Source organism: Ptychodera flava, chromosome 13 (genome assembly GCF_041260155.1).
Source record: "Ptychodera flava strain L36383 chromosome 13, AS_Pfla_20210202, whole genome shotgun sequence".
Taxonomy (NCBI): Eukaryota; Metazoa; Hemichordata; class Enteropneusta; family Ptychoderidae; genus Ptychodera; species Ptychodera flava.
This window is the reverse complement of record NC_091940.1, coordinates 22,889,599-22,911,488: the sequence shown is the minus strand read 5'-3', so window position 1 is coordinate 22,911,488 and position 21,890 is coordinate 22,889,599. Positions and strand designations below refer to the sequence as shown.

The window sequence follows — 21,890 nt, the reverse complement described above, 5'->3', positions numbered from 1 at the left end:
CATCGATTGTTGTCATGCTTGTTTCAAAAAGTCAACATAACTTCCCGGAACAAGTAAAGCGAAGCATTTCACAAAGGATGACAGCGATATCGCCAGACTGCATGAAATTGCTTGCTCGTATTTTAAGTACATTGATCAGTCAGTTGAACATGGTTTGCAGCCGATAACCACTCGATAACAAGCGACAATTATGTCAGTTTGCTTTGCGAATGAAGCCCTGGTGATTTTCGTAACATGTTTATAATTCTTCATTTGGCATTGGCCACTGCCTAGACTGCATATATGGAGACGCATTGTACATGTATGACGTGTATGGACTGGCTGGTCGCGCCTTGTGCAGCAACGATGTCGGGAAAGTGATCGAAGGACGTGGTAACATAACCCTCCTCTTCAAAACATACCAACACACCGGGAATCACAGTGGTTTTCACGCTTACTTTACCGTATACCTGGAACGAAATGGTGAGTGGTGTGCCAACCAAATCGTTTACTGTAATTTTTTCTTTATACACGCTATACACATGGACGCTCATCAGTGTCAAGGAAACGCACCATCGTATTCGTATTCAATCACTTCCAAACAGCCAACCAGCTACTCGATAGTCCGAGTTTTGGACTCCTGAAGTTTCTGTAAATAATGACAATTTATCAATCAATAACAGAGATTCCGAGCAGATGCGCGTCAGATGCTCAGGTGCCCGTCGCAGGCGGCAGAAGTTGCAACTGAAAAATGATCTAAGGGCAGCGCTGCCCTGAGGGCAGCTCAGAGCGGAGGAAACGTGTGCAAAACATTCAATGACGTCACTGTGGAACTGCATATCTGCCCTGAGGGCAGCTCAGATATATTGCTGCCCTCAGGGCAGAGTGGCAGATAGGATAGGAAATGTATGTCTTTCCTGAGGACAGCTCAGATATATTGCTGCCCTCAGGGCAGATTAGTAGATAGGATAGGAAATTTATGTCTGCCCTGAGGGCAGCTCAGACATATTGCTGCCCTCAGGGTAGACATACATTTCCTGTCCTTAAAGTATTGCATAGTGTATATCTACCAGTCTGCCCCGAGGGCAGCAATATATCTGAGCTGCCCTCAGGACAGACACATTTATATCCTATCCTTAAAGTATTGCATAGTGTATATCTACCAATCTGGACTGAGAGCAGCAATAAGTATTGCATAGTGTATATCTACCGATTTGCCCTTAGGGAAGCAATATATTAGAGCTGCCCTCAGGGCAGACATACATTTCCTATCCTATCTGCCAATCTGCCCTGAGGGCAGCAATATCTTAGCTACCCTCAGGGCAGACATACAGTTCCTTAGTGACGCCATTGTGTGTTGTGCACATGTCTACTCCGTTCTGAACTGCCCTAAGGGCAGCGCTGCCCTCGGGTCATTCTTCAGTTGCAACTTCTGCCGCCTGCGCTGCGCCTCATACATCATTTGCAATAACTTAAGGAGCCTTAAACAAGGGCTTTTGTGTTGCTGATTGGCTGTTTGGAAATGATTCAATAATAACGATGATATTCAGCCAATAAGCTGTATATAAACAAACTTCCGAGACGCTGCATATTGCCGGTATAGGTTTTGCTAATGTGTCGTACGTGACTGGTTACTCGTTCTTTCTTACCGTTTTCAGCGATTGAAGATCCATGCGGGGCAACTAGCTTTTTCAAATGCCAGACCACGATACGGTGCATCAAAGACGAGCTCAAATGTAATGGCTACGATGACTGCGGCGACATGTCCGACGAACAAAACTGCGACAAAGGTGAGTACGAAATCAGCTTGATGATCGGTCTGGAGACTTTGCTAAAATGCTTCCACTCAACATTCTGACAATCAACGTCTCAGAAACACGAATCACTTCCATCGTGCAATTTCTGGTCTTTTCTTTACTGCTATTTACTTTTCTCATTTTTAAAGGGTTCAGCATTCCCTTGGTGTTTGGCTGTGCCGCCCTCTTTGTCGTCTTCGTCATCGCCCTCCTCTCCGGCATCGCTGTCATCTGCAAGAGGAGATCCAGCAGCACCATTCCGTTCAAAACGATGGTCAACGAATAGACAAGAAACGGACGAAGTCTGCCCCTTGCATCATCTTTTAGGTACACCCTACGGGTTTAACCCTTCACACCCATTTCCCTTGGTAGAAATCCAGCTTCGCATTACTAAGTCGGAGGAAACCATTGTGATGGTTCAATCAAATGGGAATCTGGTTGTTGTTCTTGTTGTTTATGTCGTTATTTACTAATAAAATTGAAGAACACCGAATTTTCGTTGCTGTTGTTTTAATCATATTGATACCACCGTATACAAATGTCAAGGAACGACATAATGATTGGCTTCGATGGCTGGAAGTACCAGGTAGGTATTGAGTACAGCGTCCAACGTCACACACCTTCCTAAAGTCACACAAGGTTGCATCTTCCAGCAACCTTCCCGCTCACAAATCAACTTTTAAGGCAAAAGGTCACGACCTAATGACGACCGATCGATTGAAAAGTTTTTTTTTTTTTTTTGCGAGAACCAGTGACCGTTGGGAGAAGCGTAACATTTGGAACTTTATTCAAAATCTGCCTGGTACTTACAGCTGCTGCAACCCAATTAACTATATCAATGTGATTGCAACAGCAAACACAACAGTGGGTTTTTTTTTCAATTTTATGACCAAATAGCATGGACAAGAACGGCAGTCAGATTTCCAAGTTTCCTTCGGTTCAATCATTAAAAGTAGAGCTCGAGAGGTCTATATTGGCTGTAAGTTAAGACGCGTTGCCTTTTCCCGTCCCATTCCTCGTCCTTCTCCCCAAATCATGTCAAAGTGCGTCGTGTTTGATTTTTCAACAAAGCCTGTATGACATTTTATAACGTCTTCTGTTACCGTTGAGACCTGAATCTTACTTTATTGTCAACTACAGGATCACACATTTTGACCGTCAATACATTTCGTGTGCGAGACCAGAGGGTAACACCATGTATTTCTTCGTACTCCAGGTAGCGGAGGAATACAGTGTACCCATTTTCTGGAAGAAAATATTGCCTCTTAAAAGAAGTGTCGTACCCGTTCAGGGAACATTATATATACATATTATATCAATGCAAAGGTAAATCAGAGAAGTGATATTAAAAAATGTTATTATGGAATTTGTATCATTAATATTTTCTTTTTTGAATAGCTTCATGTAGCTCTTTAGAAGGTGGCCATGTATTGCCGGGAAGATAGCCTGCTTAGAATATCGTTAAAAGTTCAAACAACGTCATGACACTCTTAGAGCCAGCGTGTGGCATACGAACTAAGTTCTATACCACATCAACATGAAAGGTACTTTTCTTGTAAAGATCTCGTCATTAGCATAGGACAAAGGTTTGGCTGTAGCCTAGATATCTTCAGTTTGATCCAGTTTAATGCACACATGTTTAATCATTATTCAATGTATAAAATTGCGATTATTTGTAATATTTCGATTGGATATTTTTCTGTTGGCATAATGTTATTGGGCCGCCTTTGTATCGATGTATCATGTTCGATATCATTAATAAATATATTCATTTATGCAAATTGTATTAATGAAGAAATTTAAATATGTAAATGATCTGATAACCTCATCATCTGAGAATTTTCACTGGCCTATATCATGCACTATTGACTTATATTGGGGTGTGTTTATGGAATGAATACTTCTCCACTTTTGTAAGATTTACATAATATTATTCCAAAAGCGGCTTACAAGGCATTGCTGAAATGTTTGTTCTGTTGTCGCATAATTTTGTATATCGGTACTTTGAATGGGCAACCACTGCATCTGACCTTTTTCACTCAGTTGATAATTCAAGAATAATCATGAAAATTATCTTTCAAGGAGATTCTGATTGCTATAGATTGAATTAATGGTGGTTCCCTGTCTTGGGTAGTCAATCTGCGGCAGGGTTTTGCAAATTTTCAGATCCTAATTAGCCAGTTTCATGACCCCTTCGTACACTGATACATCCGGGTATTTTTGTACAAACGCGCCAACCAATCTGGCTGTATTCATGTGACTTCTGCACTTGCCTCCGAATAGAGTTTTTCAGACTAAAGTTTGCCTGTTGGTCGCAACAAAATGTTGAATTTTGAATACATACATGCCATCAAAATTAACAGAATTTGAGGTCATCCAGGGGTCATGAACACTGCCCAGTCTCTTATATTTACAATTACTGATACCAGTTATGGAATGCAAATTACTCTGGCATTAAATTAGATACTGATTATTATCACAGACAAATATAGACAGACTGGAAACGCGGCATGCGTTTTGTTCCATGGTCGTCTCGGTAACCTATTGGCTTTTCATATTAAAATGAGCTTCAAAAGGTGTTAAACTTTTTGGAGGCTTTGTTTGTGGTTGATAATTGCACGAGATTATGCGAAAAATACGACGAGATGGCATCGTACTGCCAGTCGCATAGCAACCATAATTACTTTGTGAGCTCTCAGGCCAGAAACACTGCTTCACGCCAATCAAAACATAACACGCCAACAGTTTCATAAACATGTCCTTCCTTGACGCACGTGTAAAAGACGGTATGACTGACCGTAAACCATTGAGTAAAACCAGACAGTATCGATAAAATACTTTCAAATTTGGTTCAAACACACTCATTATATATTCGTAGAAATATGAGAGGAATTTTTAAAACTATAAAACTCACTTTCCTGAAGCTCAAAACACTTCCGTTTTCGCCAGCACGTCAATTCCGCTCAGCACCACACGACAACAACAACACAAACTTCGCCGAACATACTTTCGCTTAACAATTGGCGAAAATCCGAAAATTACCGAAGGCTGCATGGTCGTCACTCTTCGGAAAAGAGAGGCGAGAGCAACCTGAGGCGAGGCGAACATGGATGGGTTACGTAACCGCTTCACGTCTTAAACAATAACCGTTGCGAGTCTGGCTATGTTTGTCTGTGTTATTATGCACTTAAACCGCCGATCTCACTTCACAAAATTTTCTGTGATCAAAAAATCTCACCGGTAAGGTCTCAAAGCGGCGTAGGTCTCGAATGAGTAACAAATCTGAGCAATAAATGTATGGAATATAAATGCAAATTACACAAGAAAGGTATATTTTCTATGTATATGCCTTTGTACTATCTCTGCATGGCGAAACCGCTTACTGGTACAATTTGACTGTAGACTTATTTGAAAGTATTAAGTTTTACAAGCATATTGTGTGTAGTATTATTCCTTATAGACCTGTATTCTCTTGCATTTCACAGTATTTCTGTCCGTACACTTCACTGAGGTAGAGGAATCCTGCCCTTTACCGTGAACGCTCCCCTGCGGTAATTTGCATGATATCGTTTTCTTTCGCGGGGTTTGATTTGGGGCTATGAGAAAACATTCACAAGTCGACAATTCATTGTTTTACTTTATTTACAAAGTAATGACTGGTTAAGAGTATAGTTTTTATAATAAAAATCCCAACCAAAGGAGATATTCGTAGATGAAGCTTGTGACATCCAAAGAATATAGAAAGGCTATTTGGGATATAAATGAAACGCATTAATGTTTAATTCAATATTGGAATTGTGCCAAAATACTATTTTCAGCTTACAATGGGAATCTCTTGAAACCATCAAATATTTACTGTAATGTATGACATTATAATTATTGAAATGAGATTAAAACTGTTCGATGAACGCATGTCAAAACAATGTTTTTTAAGCAATTTCTTTGACGCTACATAAATGACACAAAATTTAATATAAATGTTATCACTTATAAATTAAAAAGTTAAAGGGAATGAATTGTACTTGCATACAACTTCGCCATACCAAAGGAAGTTGCAATGCTACAAAGTATAATTGAATTTTTATTACATCAAACAATTATCTTAGTTGCAACTGACAAAGAAAATGGGAGTGATACATACGACAATATAATAGTTCAGCTGCTGTGATGTTTTCAAACAACAAGATTGGAACTAATGTGGGATAATTGGACCTTCACATTTTTCAAATTTCTCAAAAGTCTTAGGTGCTCTATAGCTGAATGTTGCAATATTACAAATTACTCATAAAAACGAGTGTTTAACGTGAAAAGACAAGCAGATGACCTTACATTTGCAGATTAAACCGACATTACTTCATCATCCAATTATCCCAAATTAGTTCCAATCGTGTTAAACACAGAAAAGCCAGTAAGCCTTGTCTACATTCTCTATCATCAGCAATGATATAAAAATACTGTTAGAAACCCACTAGCATCGTAAAAAAATAATATTTTACAGGTATTTGAAAATGTATCCAACACCATTTTTCTCGGTCAAATATAACCTTTGAGTGATTGTTATTTATCGTAAATTTACGGTTCTCATGATGAAAAGTAAATTTTACAGTCAAACTTTATATCGAAGAACTTATGTACCCCTGTTACGTTTCGACTCAAACTATGTAATTTGCAAATATTTATAGGTTCCATTTGTAAATAATGATCCAACGCCACTATAATATCTATCATCATTACTTTTCTAAATTCTGACTGCTACCCTCCCAGATTTATTTTTGTGTGTTTTATCAGGTTTATATACAAACTTGTTTGTCCCTGGTTGTCCCCAGGCCATATTTACAAGGACTAGGCCTAAATCAAATAAAACGAAAATTTCCATCCTTACAAGGGCAAAGGAACAAGTTTTATGAAGCCTGCAAAGAATACATTCATTTTTTTATATTATGACGCAATAATTTGATTCAAAAAATGTGATTTGTTGGTGTACGAAATATATACCTGCACAGAACACATATTGCCTCGTCTGTCGGCCTGCAGTGCACAACTGGTCACGTGATCTTTTTCCTAAAGTCCCAACACTTTACGGTAGTTTTGAAATCCCTACTGACGGTGCCCTGAAGACAGAGGTCTTATCCTTGCAATCTGACTGCTGATCCCGCACAAGACCAAGAATACTGCTTATGTTCTTAAAACTTCTGTTGTTAACCCTGTTTCAGCACCATCAAAATCGCTGTGTGATGCAACAGCCGTTTCCTGCTCCGGTACTTTCTCCCACTGTCCCATCGGTTGCGACATCAGCATAATAAGTGTCTGCTTGTCGGCACGATCATCAAGGGTGTACCCGTTCCGACGGGAAATTCGGCAACTGCGGTTTCAGATGTCCCGATTGTGCGGCCCCGTTGTAGTCTCTCGTGACCTTGGCGGCGGAGGGTTCCATATCCCTACGCGAGGTAGTATTTGTTGTTCGGCGCTCGGTCCAAGTTGTCCTTCCTGTTGTTTGCGGTGCTCCGGCAAAACGTTCACAGTAAAAGGGCTTTTGAAGTTAAGATTAAAAAAGAGCAAATTATTAGTCTGTGTTCCCTGACCCATTTCTACCGCTGGCTGCGCTGCTAACGAAAAAAGAGGCAGGTATGGGCTAAGCATATTAAAAAAGAGCAAATTATTAGTCTGTGTTCCCTGACCCATTTCTACCGCTGGCTGCGCTGCTAACGAAAAAAGAGGCAGGTATGGGCTAAGCATGGCTATTGGTCAATAGTACGATTGTAATGATTGCGTTGAATTCATTTCAAACTTGGAGCTACTTTCGAATTTAGATTTCGTATGCCCAAGGAGTGATTTTTACTCCATAGTTTCCCGAACCAAGCATCCTATGTCAACATTGGATGAAAAACGAAAAGTCATTTATTTTTTAGTCATTGCCGTACGTGCCAAAGGTCACCATGGTCACCAGGTCACGTCTGAGAAAAAAAAATCATAGACGATAATCGTCATTTCATCACTTAATACCATCATAGAAGATCAAAGACAGAGTCGGCCGTGCAAACAACTTCAACGTTCGATGTTTCGTCATGTAATTTCCGAGCTTGCCACTGTACAGATGTGCTGATCACATGATCTTGTCAGGTGACTGTGCTCATTAATATGCAGTCAAATTCTGACTGAAAACTTAGTCCATACCTGACCCTATTTTCGTTAGTAGCGCAGCAAACGGTAGAAATGGGTCAGGGAACCAGACTGAGCAAGTTATATGTAACCGTCACCTTTCCTCGATAGGAAAATATATCGTAAAATCGTTAATTGTTCTGAATTAAACAGTTTCAATCGAAAATTCATAACAGCAGTCGATGCCAACAATGTTGACTTTCTTAACCGTGAGATATGTTATCAAATTTGCAGAAAAAAATTGGCAAAACTATAACGATATAACAGGAAACACCTTTAAAGAAGGAAGCAGATTTTTTCAATGTATGTTGTGTACAGCAATCAAATATCATAGTTCTGAGTACTGAATATTGATGCCAAACCCTTTGTCCACCGTTTACACAACTGTTTGATACATGTCAAAAAATGTTCAGTTTCTTTTGCGATCCATATTGAGGCCCTGTGCATGTGCAGGCTGCGTTGACAAGCTAACAACGCGCATTTCAATACACTACACAGAACACACAGCTAAGTCGATATAGAAAGAAATTGTGACAATTATCGCAATTTCTAGTATACTGCCCTTCAAAGCAGTCTCGCCTCTAAGCATTATGTTGATCATGTACAACTTCATCAAAATCAATTCGATCTACCGACTCACAAAAAGAGTTCATCAAAGGAACCACACACATCACGTCTTCAGACAGATTGGACTATCTCATGATATTATTTTCACAAAAGACTTGTTCTGCCAGTCTGGGTGAAATAATGACTCACCCGGTTGCGACGAACCCGCTGTTTTGATAGGTCAGGACCGTTGACGCTGTCGTCATGGAAATGACCTCGTGTCTGGGCCGTATCGGTGACGTCGACGATTTCTTCTTTTTGCAGTACGTGACGACGCAGATTACGACGACGATGAATATTATGCAAAAGAAAACTATGCCAACGGCAACTCCGATGCCAGCATCTTTGTTAGATATAAAAAAATCCGGATATTCATACATTTATTTCTTATTAAAGCTAATAAATCTATTATTGATAAGAACGGTGGGAATTTAAGAACACATATATAGATTCCTGTCTAATTGTGACTGATTGAAATATACAGTTCCTCGATAGAAACATGCATGATAAAACACTTTGTTCGAGTAAAATCGGATAAAGGAGCCTTGTACTGTGATTCGCGCAAGAACAACAGACTGTGATGACGTCATTACACTTCTGGTGATCCCGAAGGTGTAATATGAGCTTTATCGAATTGCCCAAATAGTATAGTTCAAATAATTTCCTATTTAGCGGATCAATAGACATGTGTATCAACAGAGTTTTCGCTATATTTGAACTTGAATTAATCATAGGCGTACTGAGACGACATACAACTTGGTTTTGTTCCTCGAAAAAAGACCTTAGTGGCATAAAATGTAGACTTTGGATAATCGTTTAAAGAATTAAAAAATCTGTCTGATGATGATGAACTCAAGTTTACCTGTTGCATTTGAGCATTTGACCTCATCAGAACCGTCGCCACAGTGGTCGTAACCATCGCAACGCAGTATGGATGATATACAGCGATTATTGCCGCAGCGGTAATCGTTTCTGTATGTACAGCTCTCTGATGAACCTGTGAAATACAAGTCGGTCAGTCTGTGGATCAGTGTCGTACTTTGGCAGATCAGCCGCTTCGCGGCGATTCAGAGACGATCGGCTGAAAATGTGTTAGTGCGCACTTTGCGTTTCCGGTACGTCTGTTTCTTTATGTTTTCCCGTGAGTTGATGAAGGACTATTATTTATCGATTAAATTTTAATAAAGTTCCATTAGCTGCAGTTTTTGATATATTTTCCAGTTGTTCCCGTCGAAATATTTTCGTTCCAGGGTGGGACTAAAAACAGATTAGAATACGAATGACATACGTAATGTGTGCGTAGGAGGGCGCATGCGCTCTGAATAAGTTATGAAGTGCATGCAAGTTCGATTCTTTTCTCTATACGTTGATACTGACTCTGATAAGGTGAGTTATACTTCTGACAACATATTTACAATTGATAAGTTCAACCTATTTTGCTCCTTCGAATTCAGAAAGAATTATAATGTTTCTTCAAATCGGATAGACGTAGCGACCTTCAAGTGTCGAAGCGCTTATGTCTGCAATTTTCCAATCTACCGCACAGAGGTTTTATATTTATCATAACATGTGAGGTATCTGCATACCGATTTCTGTGTAGACTGAGAATACAGCTTTGAATCGGCGGTGGTGTAAAGCTGACTTGGGTGTATAGGTGACGGTCATCCGCTCATCCGGGGATGTCGTGACTACTCCAGTCTCGTTATGATTACACAGGTGCATCAGCTGTTCAGAAGAGTCATAGACGACTATTGCGTCACTTCCGCCCAAGCAATCTTGTAGGAGAATAAGGTCGAATTAGGCGCCGAACAAAACTACTTTAAAAATCTATGGGCAGTTTATGCATCGTAAGCGAGGATATCGTTGTAACTGCCCTCGATGGAAACATCTCTACTTCAGACATCTGCATGTAGAACTGACAACTCGAGAGCGCGCGAGCGCGACTACTGGATATGCAAAGCAGTTCATAATTTGCATAATATGGGGGATCTTTTGTTTCGTCAAATACTGGAGCAGAAAGGGCTTCCATTTTATGCTTTCTATGTATTAATTGTGTGCTAAACTTTCCACAAGGACTTCATACGCAACTGTAAAGGCACTATGAAAGCGATTATGGTGACAAACAGTCCCATGATGCCAATTGAATAATGTAATTGTAAACATCAACTACACGAGAATTAATTTAAACTAAAAATTAGCCGCAATATGCACACTACCATGAAAATGTTTTCACATAATCCTCAATCATGCCCATTAAGAGACCAGTCTCAATGCATCTCTTATCAGAGAGCGCCCCCAATAAACAATAGAACTTGTAATGCTTTTTTATGATGATTTCATAAACCTTAAAACATCAAATAAACATAAAAAATATATCCTTACCGGCATCGATATCAACTTCGATGAAGTTCAAGTAGATGTGGTCATACTTTCCGAATGGATATATACTCAGCGTGCAGCCAGGAGATGTAGGGTCGTCATTCTCAACCGTTTCGTACGAGTAATGTGATACAATGGTTCCCCCGAGTGACATCACCGTGTTCTGATTGCTGCAAACTAGAAGCAGGTGTAAATGTGTACATGTTTTCAAGAACAGAGCTGATCTACCCAGTGCTTTGTGGTTGACAGTCAGATATGTATTGCGACAACGTTTTGCCCTAGGGCCTCAGAAGTGTACATGAGTGCGAAAAATAACGAGCAAAAGTGTAAAATATATCAAAGAATGTGGATACAATAGGTTGCATAAGACTTCATGGCGAAATATGGAGTGCATGAACATATAAGCTTCCGAAATGTGTAGTTAAAATATTGAATGGATATTTGTATATGAGGGATGACGAGTGAAAACCGAAGAGGTGTAATAAGGATTACTTTATGAAACATCCCCAACAATTGCCTTTTTTGAGAATAAGTCACACTTCCCAATTTATACTGTGAATACATTCTGTTACTCCTTAAGTCTACAGATGAATTTGTTTCTGCAGTAATATCTACCTAGGCCTATAGTCTTCTACATTGTCCTACTTTGATTTTCCACTTTGAAGGGGCGTAGAGAGTGGTCAGAAAAACAGTTGCAACGGAAGGCCGATCTCAATATTCGTTCACTGGTTAGTTTGATATCAATTTGAAGAACACTTGAGACCATTTGGCTGCAGAAGATGTCAAAGTGCATCTGCAAAAATTGCTGAATTTCCACCAGGAAGGAAATTTTACAAATACAATCTACCTAAAAGGAAGGGCTCCCAAAATTACTTAAACTAGAAAACTAATGAAGCTACTCATCGTTAGCAACAGAGAGGTAAAATCACTAAAACCTTTACTTCTTTTGCAGGGGCACAACTTTTCTGTCGATTGTTTCCATCAATTGGGAGACAGTTATCCGAAGGCAAAGAATGAAAGGGTATGATACCAAGGCCAACTGAGTGGGAAAATTGGTAACACAACCACTGTCCCTACACTATGACCACGTTCGCTCTGGTCAACGCTGGTCTTGTTCTGAGTCAATAACCGACATGAAACTGGCCTTTTGGATGGTGAATCTCTTCGTGTAAGGGATGTGTCCATCCTTAAAATCATCTGGTGCTTGACACTAGCGGCAATTGTCCTTATCTGCGAACATGGTGTAATATGCTGTGCAACTCTGTTGCTACCCAATGAGGATCATCAAAGGCGTTTCACCCGTTCATCAGTAGGCGCCATTGTTCCGACTTGTTCACGCTGCTGATCCTCCCCTTGGTCTGATACCGTATTGCTGTCCCGATGCCGATGTGCTTCACCACAAATCATTTTCTCAAGTAATCGATGATATTCAATTTTCCTGGTAGCTTCATCTATGGATTCAGGACGTGACGTAGCCGTATAAACGCCGCGCCTTTATTATCACATCCGTGACAGAACCTTGCGGTGGCCATCAAATCTATTGTGGACGACCCACAATCTTGGCCAAATGCAAAATGGCTGAGTATTTCCACCCGGATTGCCCAATCATGCAAGTCTTCATCAGACCTCTGCTTTGCAACCTTGGACTCCGCAAAGTCTGCCTGTGGACAGTGTGGTACTTTTCGGCGTTTAAACTGCTCCTCAACATTTCTTATCAGGAATTCAAAATCCATGGTCGGGTACAATTTTAATAACGAGATGTAATAGTCGCTGGCTTGGTAGTCTTAACACCCAGGCATTTGACTTTTCCTGTCTTCTGAGTTCCAGGCCTGCTAACGTCCAGTACTTGCTTCCTTTGTATTTCAAGGTTTCGGAGAAAAGGCGAGGTTCACAATCATCATATTTTTTCATTGCCATTGTCTTATGCCACCTAATGTATGTACACTCTCTATGTTTTAAAATTCTTTCTGTCGTCAGTGTATTATCCTTTTATCACATGAACTGGCCCGAATTCTCACCTGTGTGACGTAGAACAGGACGGATAAGAAATCCGAATTACCCTAGGCCTGTTGTACGTCATCAACCGGAACTTTTTTCTTGCGTGGTACCCTTCATGCGGGTCGCGACGTGAACATGACCGATTTGTCGTGATCGATGCCATGTGCCATGCTCTCAAGACACTTTTTCAAAAAAGGTGACCCGATAAATTCACACATGGAAACATAGAAGGCATGTCCAGCGAAATTTCGAGTCGCTAAAACTATAGCTGTTCCCGAGAATCGAATGGGGATACCGCCGATCCAGTCGAGTCGCCTCGTAAGGCTCAATGTGGACGTCGTACCTGGCGATCCCGGTTGGCGATAAACCTAAAATCTTCACCTCAACGGAAGTTCAACTGAATAAAGGAGTACAGTATAATCTTCGGGAAAGCGACATACAGGCACAAGCATAAAGTCATTCGACTAACAACGATAAATTTCCTTCATCATACATAAATTCCGTAAATTCTTGCTCGGAATCAAACCTGTAGCGGCGTAAGGTTGTAGCGCTAGCGAAGACATCAACTGTTGAGTTGTAGGCTAAGCTTATGCATTGCAGCGCTGTGGAATCCGATGTACTTCGAAAGTTGACTCAGACAACACTCAAAACAGAGTTTCCGTCAAGTAAAATTAGGATGTATCGACGGGTGAGATATATGTCACTGCAAACATCAAAATCCTTAAGACGAAAACATTGACGACCGAGATCGGGATTAACGAGTTGACACCGGCATGGCAGAGACCGGTGACGGCAGCGTTGTGGGCGTAAACATGCAATGAGGTACACTCTGTGTGTCATCGAACGGAATCTTTCGCGCTCGCCACGGTCGTAAACTTGTGTGATATTTTGAAAAGCCACGGAATCTCTGAGAATGAGAATTACTGTTTCGATCGTGTCGTTGCATTTACTTCATAAATCTATTTGTAAATATTCTGAATAACTCTGAATACTGTGGCTATCCGTCGCTAGCACGATGAAAGTTATGTCGACCGTACCGATGGCCGACTTGCCTTGGCATCGCGCGAGACAATGATTGACAGGTTCACGTGACCGAATCCGTATGTCTGGTTGGTGGAGATACTATTTCATGTAGCAAATTTCAGCTTGATGGGATTTATGAATGAAAGTATCTCCTGGGTGACGGGCCGCTTTACCCTTTAAATGAAAGTAATCCGCGTAAGTAAAACACAAATCGCGACGAAATTCATGCAATTTGTTACGATAATTTTGATCCATTTACGTCAAAAGAAAAATAAGAAGACTGTTCATGTGGATAAATATATAATCCCATGGTATTTTTCTCTGTTTGACGTCATCGTATACTCGTGTTTTTCGCGGAGCCGCACAACTTCTCGCCTTCGGCTCGAAGTTGTACGGCTCCGCGAAAAACACTCGTATACGATGACGTCAAACAGAGAAAAATACCATGGGATTATATATAAGTATTGTATTGTATTGTATGTATGTATGTATGTATGTATGTATGTATGTATGTATGTATGTATTGTATGTATGTATGTATGTATGTATAGGTAAGGAAGGTAGGTAGGTGGGTAGGTGCGCATGCAGGCATGTTTTGGAATCTCCAAACTTCGGCTCGAAGTTGTACGGCTCCGCGAAAAACACTCGTATACGATGACGTCAAACAGAGAAAAATACCATGGGATTATATATAAGTATTGTATGTATGTATGTATGTATGTATGTATGTATGTATGTATGTATGTATGTATGTATGTATGTATGTATGTATGTATGTAGGCCTATGTATGTATGTATAGGTAAGAAGGTAGGTAAGAAGGTAGGTGCGCATACAGGCATGTTTTGGAATCTCCAAACCCCAATATACATATTCGACAGTACCTGAATAAGATCGATCACTGTTCTTGGGTACAGCAGTGTAAATGGCATAGAAACCTTGGTACGTTGTGGAGGCATCAGACTGCAACAGAACGACCAGATCTGGACCGGAGGAAAACACGACGGGTGGTGTGACATCACCGGTGAATAAACCAATCACCTCTCCAGACACATCTCGTCCGTCGTACACTCTTACTCTGTCCCAACTATATTCGACATGGAATGCTGTAAATTGTAACTGAATACAGAAAACAAATTTCTCTTAGAAAAGACAATCTCGTTTAAAAGTAAACATTTACCTCTCTCTCTCTCTCTCTCTCTCTCTCTCTCTCTCTCTCTCTCTCTCTCTCTCTCTCTCTCTCTCTCTCTCTCTCTCTCTCTGAGTGTGTCTGTGTGTAAGAGAGATAGTCAGACTTCGAGGGAGCCTCTGTTTTCAGGCAAATCAGATATAGTCACGCATGCGTTGTACGAAAGTGAAATATGTTCTTTTGTGAACACCTCAATCTCAAACCGTATTTTATGAGAGAATGACCATTGAGCAATAATATGACAGTGTCACTATATTCCCGAATGAGCCTATGAAATCACTGACAACTGTATAGACAGCTACTCAGTGTGATTCTACCTTTCTGTCATGGCAAAATGACGAAAAATATATTCTCAAGCTATTGTTGTTTGACAGAAGAATTCACTGGTGCCATTCTCGTTTCTGGAATACGCTTAAAAATTGACTATGACGGCACCAAGTTATACCCTGAAGATTTTTTTCAAAAGTAATTTAAATATCAAAGCGCGCCCATGACACAGAATACACTATTACATACACTGAGTTCTGCCTTGGGCAAAGTAAAAAAAAGCGGGAGAAGTCTGTTGATGAATGATAGGTACAATATATTACATTTATACCGGGAACAAGACCGGACACTGAAATGATCAATGATGTGTTATATCTTATTTAGAATTAACATGAATGAAAAGTAATGTATGAGCACAACAGTGTTAAAGAACTAAAAGGACAATCCTTTTGGGAACGAAGAACGATGGATGTGCTTTCAAGTTAACATTTCAAAACATGCATTGTCAAATTGTTGCTTTTTTAAAATTAGGCATGACTATTACGAAATTCAGGGCCTTTCCAGTCTTCAAAATGTCTTTGTTACAGTATGTTTTATTATTATCGTCGTCATCACTTCATCGTTCATAAATATATGAAGAATTATCACTATCATTAATTTGGCATATTTTCTCCAAAACAACGTATATTCGCTTTCTGCTATTTCGATTTCATTGTCATTTTGCACTGCAGTGCATCAACTTTTTCCTGCCCCTGAATCACGTTGAAAAACCCCAGTGTTCACCCTGTCAACACAAGCTAGTCCTCAGAACATGCATTCGGTAGCTTTTGCAATTGACGTTCAATCCGAATTCGATTAACTGTTGATAACATCTGTGATATGTGAGTGACCAAACACATTAAAAACATGGTTTTCAACCATAAACTGTTTACAAAGTGAATATTATATTTATGATTATTAATACTCCTTGTCCACCCAAAGATAAATCGTTGTTTTAGAGGGAGAGCAAATTTCATTGGTGAAACTTAACAGCAGGTACATGATGCAAAGTCACCGTGGATTTGTGATATAGTTTGTCTTAGCAGAAAATTCTATTTAATTACAAATGTATTCAACTTTGTTTTGGATGAGCAGGTATCTTAAATTGTCACATATGCACATGACCTATTTTATACGCCTTTATTTTATATGCACTTCAAAATAATTATCGCAGCAAAGGGCACTAAACATTTAGCCGCTGCTGTGGTTGGGCTGTTACAACAGCTTGCCAATTTTAGAATATTTTATTTCGTTTTATATTATCATTAAATATTTTTCCTTGTCAAACCTGTTTTCAGCCCCTCATAAAGGTTGAAAGTGTACAGATGAAACGCGTCTGGCTGTAGCAGCGAACGAACTTTGATATGCTTTTGAGCTCTAATCACTTCAGTAAAACTGTTCGTGGAATAATTCCTACCAAGTTCCACGCTGTTTATCGTATTCATTCTTTAACTTGAAAATTACATAATAATTCAATAAATTGATGATTCTACCTGAATAATTCTATCCGCCATCACTGCGATGTAATAGTAGCACTGTGCGTCGTTGGTGTAGAAGTCTGGGTAGTTGGGTGAGCTCAAGGTGCCGATATTCGAAATGAAAGTGCCGCCACAGAAGCCGTCATCGAGGGTTTCTTCGGTCGCCCGGTAGTTGGCGTGAAACCCCCCGAAGCTGTTACTGGCGTCCGCTTGGAAGACAACCAACATTGTTGGACCGGACGAGCTGACTGGTGGCGGCAGGGAGTAGCCCGAGTACGTGCCGATCAGTAGATCGGACGTCGAGCTGCCGTCGTAGATCTTGACGGTGTCGAACTGGAACTCCGTCTCGAGCACCGTAAACGTTAACTGGAGAAAATAAAGGCACAAGTCAGATAGAAGTCGGCATCATTTCGAATAGAATATATCTTTCCTCATCGGAGAGTTCCGTCGCCGCCTCTTCTCAGTACATGGACATATCTTTCATTAAACGGAAGTAATCGCAATTTTGTCATATCGTATTGGCTGTCAATGTTTGAATTATTGAAAAGAATCCATCAAAAAACCTTCCGGTTGTTTTGAAGAATTAGGTTTGAGGAACAAAAAATTTTAAATGGATGTAATTTTGGATGGATACTTGATAAAGATATTTGCCGTCATTACGGAATGATATTTTTATTTAGTTAAACTAAGGGGTCAGACTAGCACAGAAGGCGGATTTAAAGTGTTCCGTTGATCATGTCATAGTATACTTCCAAGTAAAATTTTAATACAATTTACGTCATTGCCTTTGGAAGTAGCTGATACACTTCGTCAATTTATGTCCTGATTATAATGTGCTAATATAGTACTGCCATTTTCTGTTCTAGATGTGTTCGGGACTGAAAAGATTTAGTAAGTGGGGCGGTTTTCAAAATCTGAAAGAGTCAGAGTTTTCGCTCAAACTCTTCTGGGCTTCTCTCAATAGTTGTGAATTATGACCTAGATATTTTGAAAATACAGCAAGCTTTCGGTCAAAAGGGACACTCGTTATACTGTTCTGTGCAGATGTCTTCCGGTGACGTGATATCGATTGCCACCCAGTCAGAACTTAGTGCTCAATTTTGATGAGGTATATAAATGAGGATTAATTTTGAAAACATATACTCGGACAGAATAAGAACTACGTTATGAATATATAGACGATATAAAGACGTATGGTTATCATATTTGTCCTTTAATCAACAGTGCTGTGTTTTGATCAAACCCTATTTTATGTCCCTTAACAATTCTGAGCGATGCTACATAATATCACTGTCGAATGTGACAAATCGCAGCTTATTTCGTGACTTTGTGATTTAATACGATTACAAATTTAAATAGTTATCATATATGTACAGCGCTTGAGATATATATATATATATATATATATATATATATAATATATATATATATATATATGTAAATGACATCGGTAGAAGAGGATTTCCGAATTGCGAAGATATAAAAGGATTCAATGTTCTTTGTTCTCATGTTCTGCACAAATACTCACTTTCCAAGCTTATATAGCAGGTACCAGCTTGTGTGTGTATTTGTCATTTATGAATAGATTAATGTAAAATGCATACACATATGGATATACCAAAGCAATGTGTAGGTGTATGCGTGGATTCACAAACATTGAAATATCTGACCTCTACGTGTTTTTCAGCTGACACAGAGATGAAGTAATCGCATGAGCTGTCATCCTGGTAGTTGTCAGGGTAACCAGGTGACGTGAATTCACCTTCCTCATCGGTGAATGATCCGCCACACTCTCCGATATTTCTTCGCTCTGTTCCAAAAAAGAAATTAAAAAAAACACAGAGAAGTTCTGAATGAAGAACAGATATTCGCTTGTTTGAAGTTATCTGAAATGGCTATATAAGTTGAAGTAAAGAGATACTGCATTTGCTATTTGTAATTACTATATTACTACAATAAATAGTTTTACCTTATCATGATAGGAACTCTTATACTACTCTACTCCTTAGCACGTTAAAATACGGAGTATTTACCTTACAAACACAATGCCTTGTTGATATATTTGCTGGTTTTCGCTGAGTTGGGACTTAAATTCAGTTGTCAACGATAATATTAGCCATTACGCATTCAAACAGACTGACTTGGCTATACAGTTGGATACCAGACTGGATATTTTTACATGTTTTGGCTAGTGGGACGAGTATTTTGGAATATATTGTAAAATTGCGAAATTGCATTTTAATGATTCACAATGCGGGCCATGGTTATGAAGAAAGTCTGTACTTTGTTCTGCATTCAGGGCGTTACCAAAAAAACCGGTTGTGTGGTGTGAATTATTTATGAATGGCTTTCACGTCATCTGACCATATAATTTTATTGAAAGTGTCGTCACCAGTGCAGTGTTACCAAAACAGTGAAATTACTACCGGTGAGGTATCTTTGTAAATTTTCAAAAGTAGGCCATCAAAGCATCGGAATTCAATAAGAATCGTTTACCGGTATTACTAAAACAGGCGTCGTATTCATGCCGTTAACTGATAATTGCCTAGCAACCGCAACATATTTACCGCCCTCACCTATGTGATGTGGAGCGTCATCGATTTCTAGCACCCGTGCTGCAGACGTCTTGTCGTCGCTACCGACGCCGTCTGTTCTGTGCTTGGCCAGAGACAAAACGAAGAAGACTGAAAACAGCTTATCTGAGTAGATTTGCATCCCTTTAACACTGACGTGTGGTCCTACTCTATCCGCTTCTTATGAATATATGAATCTATGGAAACAATCATATGAAAACAGCTGTTATTACGATTTTTGTTATTTGAATGTTTACTTCTTTGAATAAACATGCACGGAGAATGTACAGTTCTGCTTTAGTATATGTTGTATACCTTAAGCCTCCGTTTCATTATGTTATTTACATGAATTGTGCCTCAGCTATATGCTATTGAAAAACATTGTATAAGCCTATTTGGAAATTCTGCCCATTCAATCTGGTATTAAGCAGCTAAACACGATCCTTTGACCATTTCACAGCTTGTCATTTTGCATTCCCCTTCCCAGCGCGCTCTCTCTCTCTCTCTCTCTCTCTCTCTCTCTCTCTCTCTCTCCCTCTCTCTCTCTCTCTCTCTCTCTCTCTCTCTCTCTCTCCTTCGGATCTCCAATATCATTACAAATCCAAGGTCAGCTTGTTTGTGTACGGATCACATACTCAACGTTTGATTGGCATTTACATTCAGTCGGGTGATGTGTAGCGTAAAAGTGAATGCTCGGTTGCTAACACACATGTAATTTATTTTGACGGAAGCGCTATGGTGCCAAATTATGTTAACGTACTTGAACGCGTCAACGAACTTTATGCTTAACAACGAGATCAACATTCGTTACAAAATAAAATGATGGGTTTTTTTCCGAGAAGAATGAAATTCATCGGGTTTATTCATAATTTAAATCTATACACCTTGACATTCCCTTACACGATGAGGTAATTACTTGTAGTGGCAATACTTACACTAAATTGGCATGGTGTTATTCATATATGTTTGCGCCTCAGCATTCATTGCAAAATACTGCTTGAATCTATTTCAAAATTTTGCCCATTCAGTCCAGTATTGAGCAGCTAACACGATTCTCTGTTCGTTCCACAGCATGTTACATATCATAATCATGTCAATTCTCTCTCTCTCTCTCTCTCTCTCTCTCTCTCTCTCTCTCTCTCTCTCTCTCTCTCTCTCTCTCTCTCTCTCTCTCTTTTAATAACGTAATCCCTATAGACTTTTAAAATCCTTTGCAAGAACGATCACTATGCCAAATACCGATGCCTAACTGATAGTCATGTAATGAAAATTCTGGAAAGTTGGTTGACAGACAAGATGGTTAATAGACAGAAGAGGCAATCAGAATGACCCTATCTGGAGTCCAGATGGGTATAAGGCACTCGCACAGCTAACTTCAAAATCTGTCGTACATTCCCGTGATATAAGACGCGATGTTGCTCACCCTTTTTATTCCAGACCTGTTGTCTCTCTTTGTCTCTCAGAGTTTCAAACGTGGCGATTAGTCAAGGGACGCACAATTGCCGTGTGAATTACGCAAAGCATCGAAGATAGCCTGGTCATATTTTCAAAATGATGACAATTTGGTCCATAAAATACTGCAAAAGAGCTACTGATACGAGCAGAAAGACAGCCGGGCCGACAGATTTGAAGGGAAAAAAACAAACATGCATGTAGCTCCGATAACAGTCACAGGTTTTGCCCCCGTGTCAGTTTGACAAGGCAGGTGTCGTAAGCTGTGAGAATTATATGTAACCCAAGCAGCGTAAATGCTTCTATGTTAATAAACAGCGAGCCTTTCCAGTAAATCTATCGCAAAATTTGTAAAATAATATTCGTTTTAATATTGCTTTCATGTGCAAACAAGGATTTTTAAAAAAGCAAGTACCGTAACGACCTCTAGCAGCGCGTTCAAGTGGATGTACGTTGTCCTTAATAATTTCATAACAAATTGATGCAATCACTCAAAGCGTTGGAAGATATCAAAATTCCCATGAGCTGCCCGTGGGCTTTTACTTAAACAATTCAAACAAAACAAGCGCTGAAGTCACTCGTAGAGTACCTGTGTTATACTATTAATAATTTACTTGCAAAGAAGCTGTGTACACGTACGTACACTCGTCAGTGTAGTAAAATTTGATTTGCGTGTGCAAACAGCCCTTGTGTCCACGTCGAACGGTTTCCCGTTATTTTCAAGATGGCTGCCGTCGATCGGGTTATGATTAATTTCAAATGATGAAAGGGCGAGCTGCCACAAATTTGACGTGTCCCCGCGTACCCGCGCTTACAAAACGCATAATATACTCACAGACCGCTCCCTGATCAAACCGGCTTCGTCGTCGGCATCCCGGGAAGAGTCCGCGTGGACAAGGATTCGCCAACCATTCCACTCTGTAGTTGAACGTCGTCGACAATATTCGTAGTCAG

General features: G+C 39.8%; 2 protein-coding genes across 3 annotated transcripts in view; one reads left to right on the top strand and one right to left on the bottom strand.

Moving 5' to 3' along the window:
* LOC139147856 (CUB domain-containing protein 2-like) overlaps positions 1 to 5,698 on the top strand; it is a 16,820-nt gene extending 11,122 nt beyond the window's left edge. The window contains exons 8-11 of one of the 2 annotated variants that reach the window (XM_070719067.1): positions 274 to 462; positions 1,638 to 1,769; positions 1,925 to 2,102; positions 2,992 to 5,698. In XM_070719067.1, coding sequence (XP_070575168.1) covers positions 274 to 462; positions 1,638 to 1,769; positions 1,925 to 2,061 — 458 coding nt within the window. In that variant the 3' untranslated portion in view covers positions 2,062 to 2,102; positions 2,992 to 5,698. Of the gene's footprint in view, positions 1 to 273; positions 463 to 1,637; positions 1,770 to 1,924 lie in introns of both variants that reach the window. The other variant, XM_070719068.1, reaches the window with a different exon arrangement.
* Positions 5,669 to 21,890, bottom strand: LOC139147857 (CUB domain-containing protein 2-like). Its single transcript, XM_070719070.1, has 10 exons — positions 21,772 to 21,890; positions 19,488 to 19,681; positions 18,582 to 18,721; positions 16,927 to 17,277; positions 14,823 to 15,057; positions 10,923 to 11,096; positions 10,127 to 10,315; positions 9,403 to 9,537; positions 8,691 to 8,883; positions 5,669 to 7,305 (listed from the first exon to the last, which is right to left on the bottom strand). The coding sequence occupies exons 2-10, from the start codon at positions 19,624 to 19,626 to the stop codon at positions 7,146 to 7,148; spliced, it is 1,716 nt and encodes a 571-aa protein (XP_070575171.1). The 5' UTR covers positions 19,627 to 19,681; positions 21,772 to 21,890; the 3' UTR covers positions 5,669 to 7,145.

What these genes read in the sequence shown, in the direction of transcription:
- LOC139147857 (XM_070719070.1), bottom strand. Translation starts at nt 19,626, where the DNA reads ATGCAAATCTACTCAGATAAGCTGTTTTCAGTCTTCTTCGTTTTGTCT. An exon ending in CAGTGATCGATCTTATTCAG is followed by an intron (nt 11,097 to 14,822) that starts GTACTGTCGAAT and finishes ACCTGCTTCTAG; the next exon opens with TTTGCAGCAATCAGAACACG. An exon ending in CAAATGCTCAAATGCAACAG is followed by an intron (nt 8,884 to 9,402) that starts GTAAACTTGAGT and finishes TATCTAACAAAG; the next exon opens with ATGCTGGCATCGGAGTTGCC.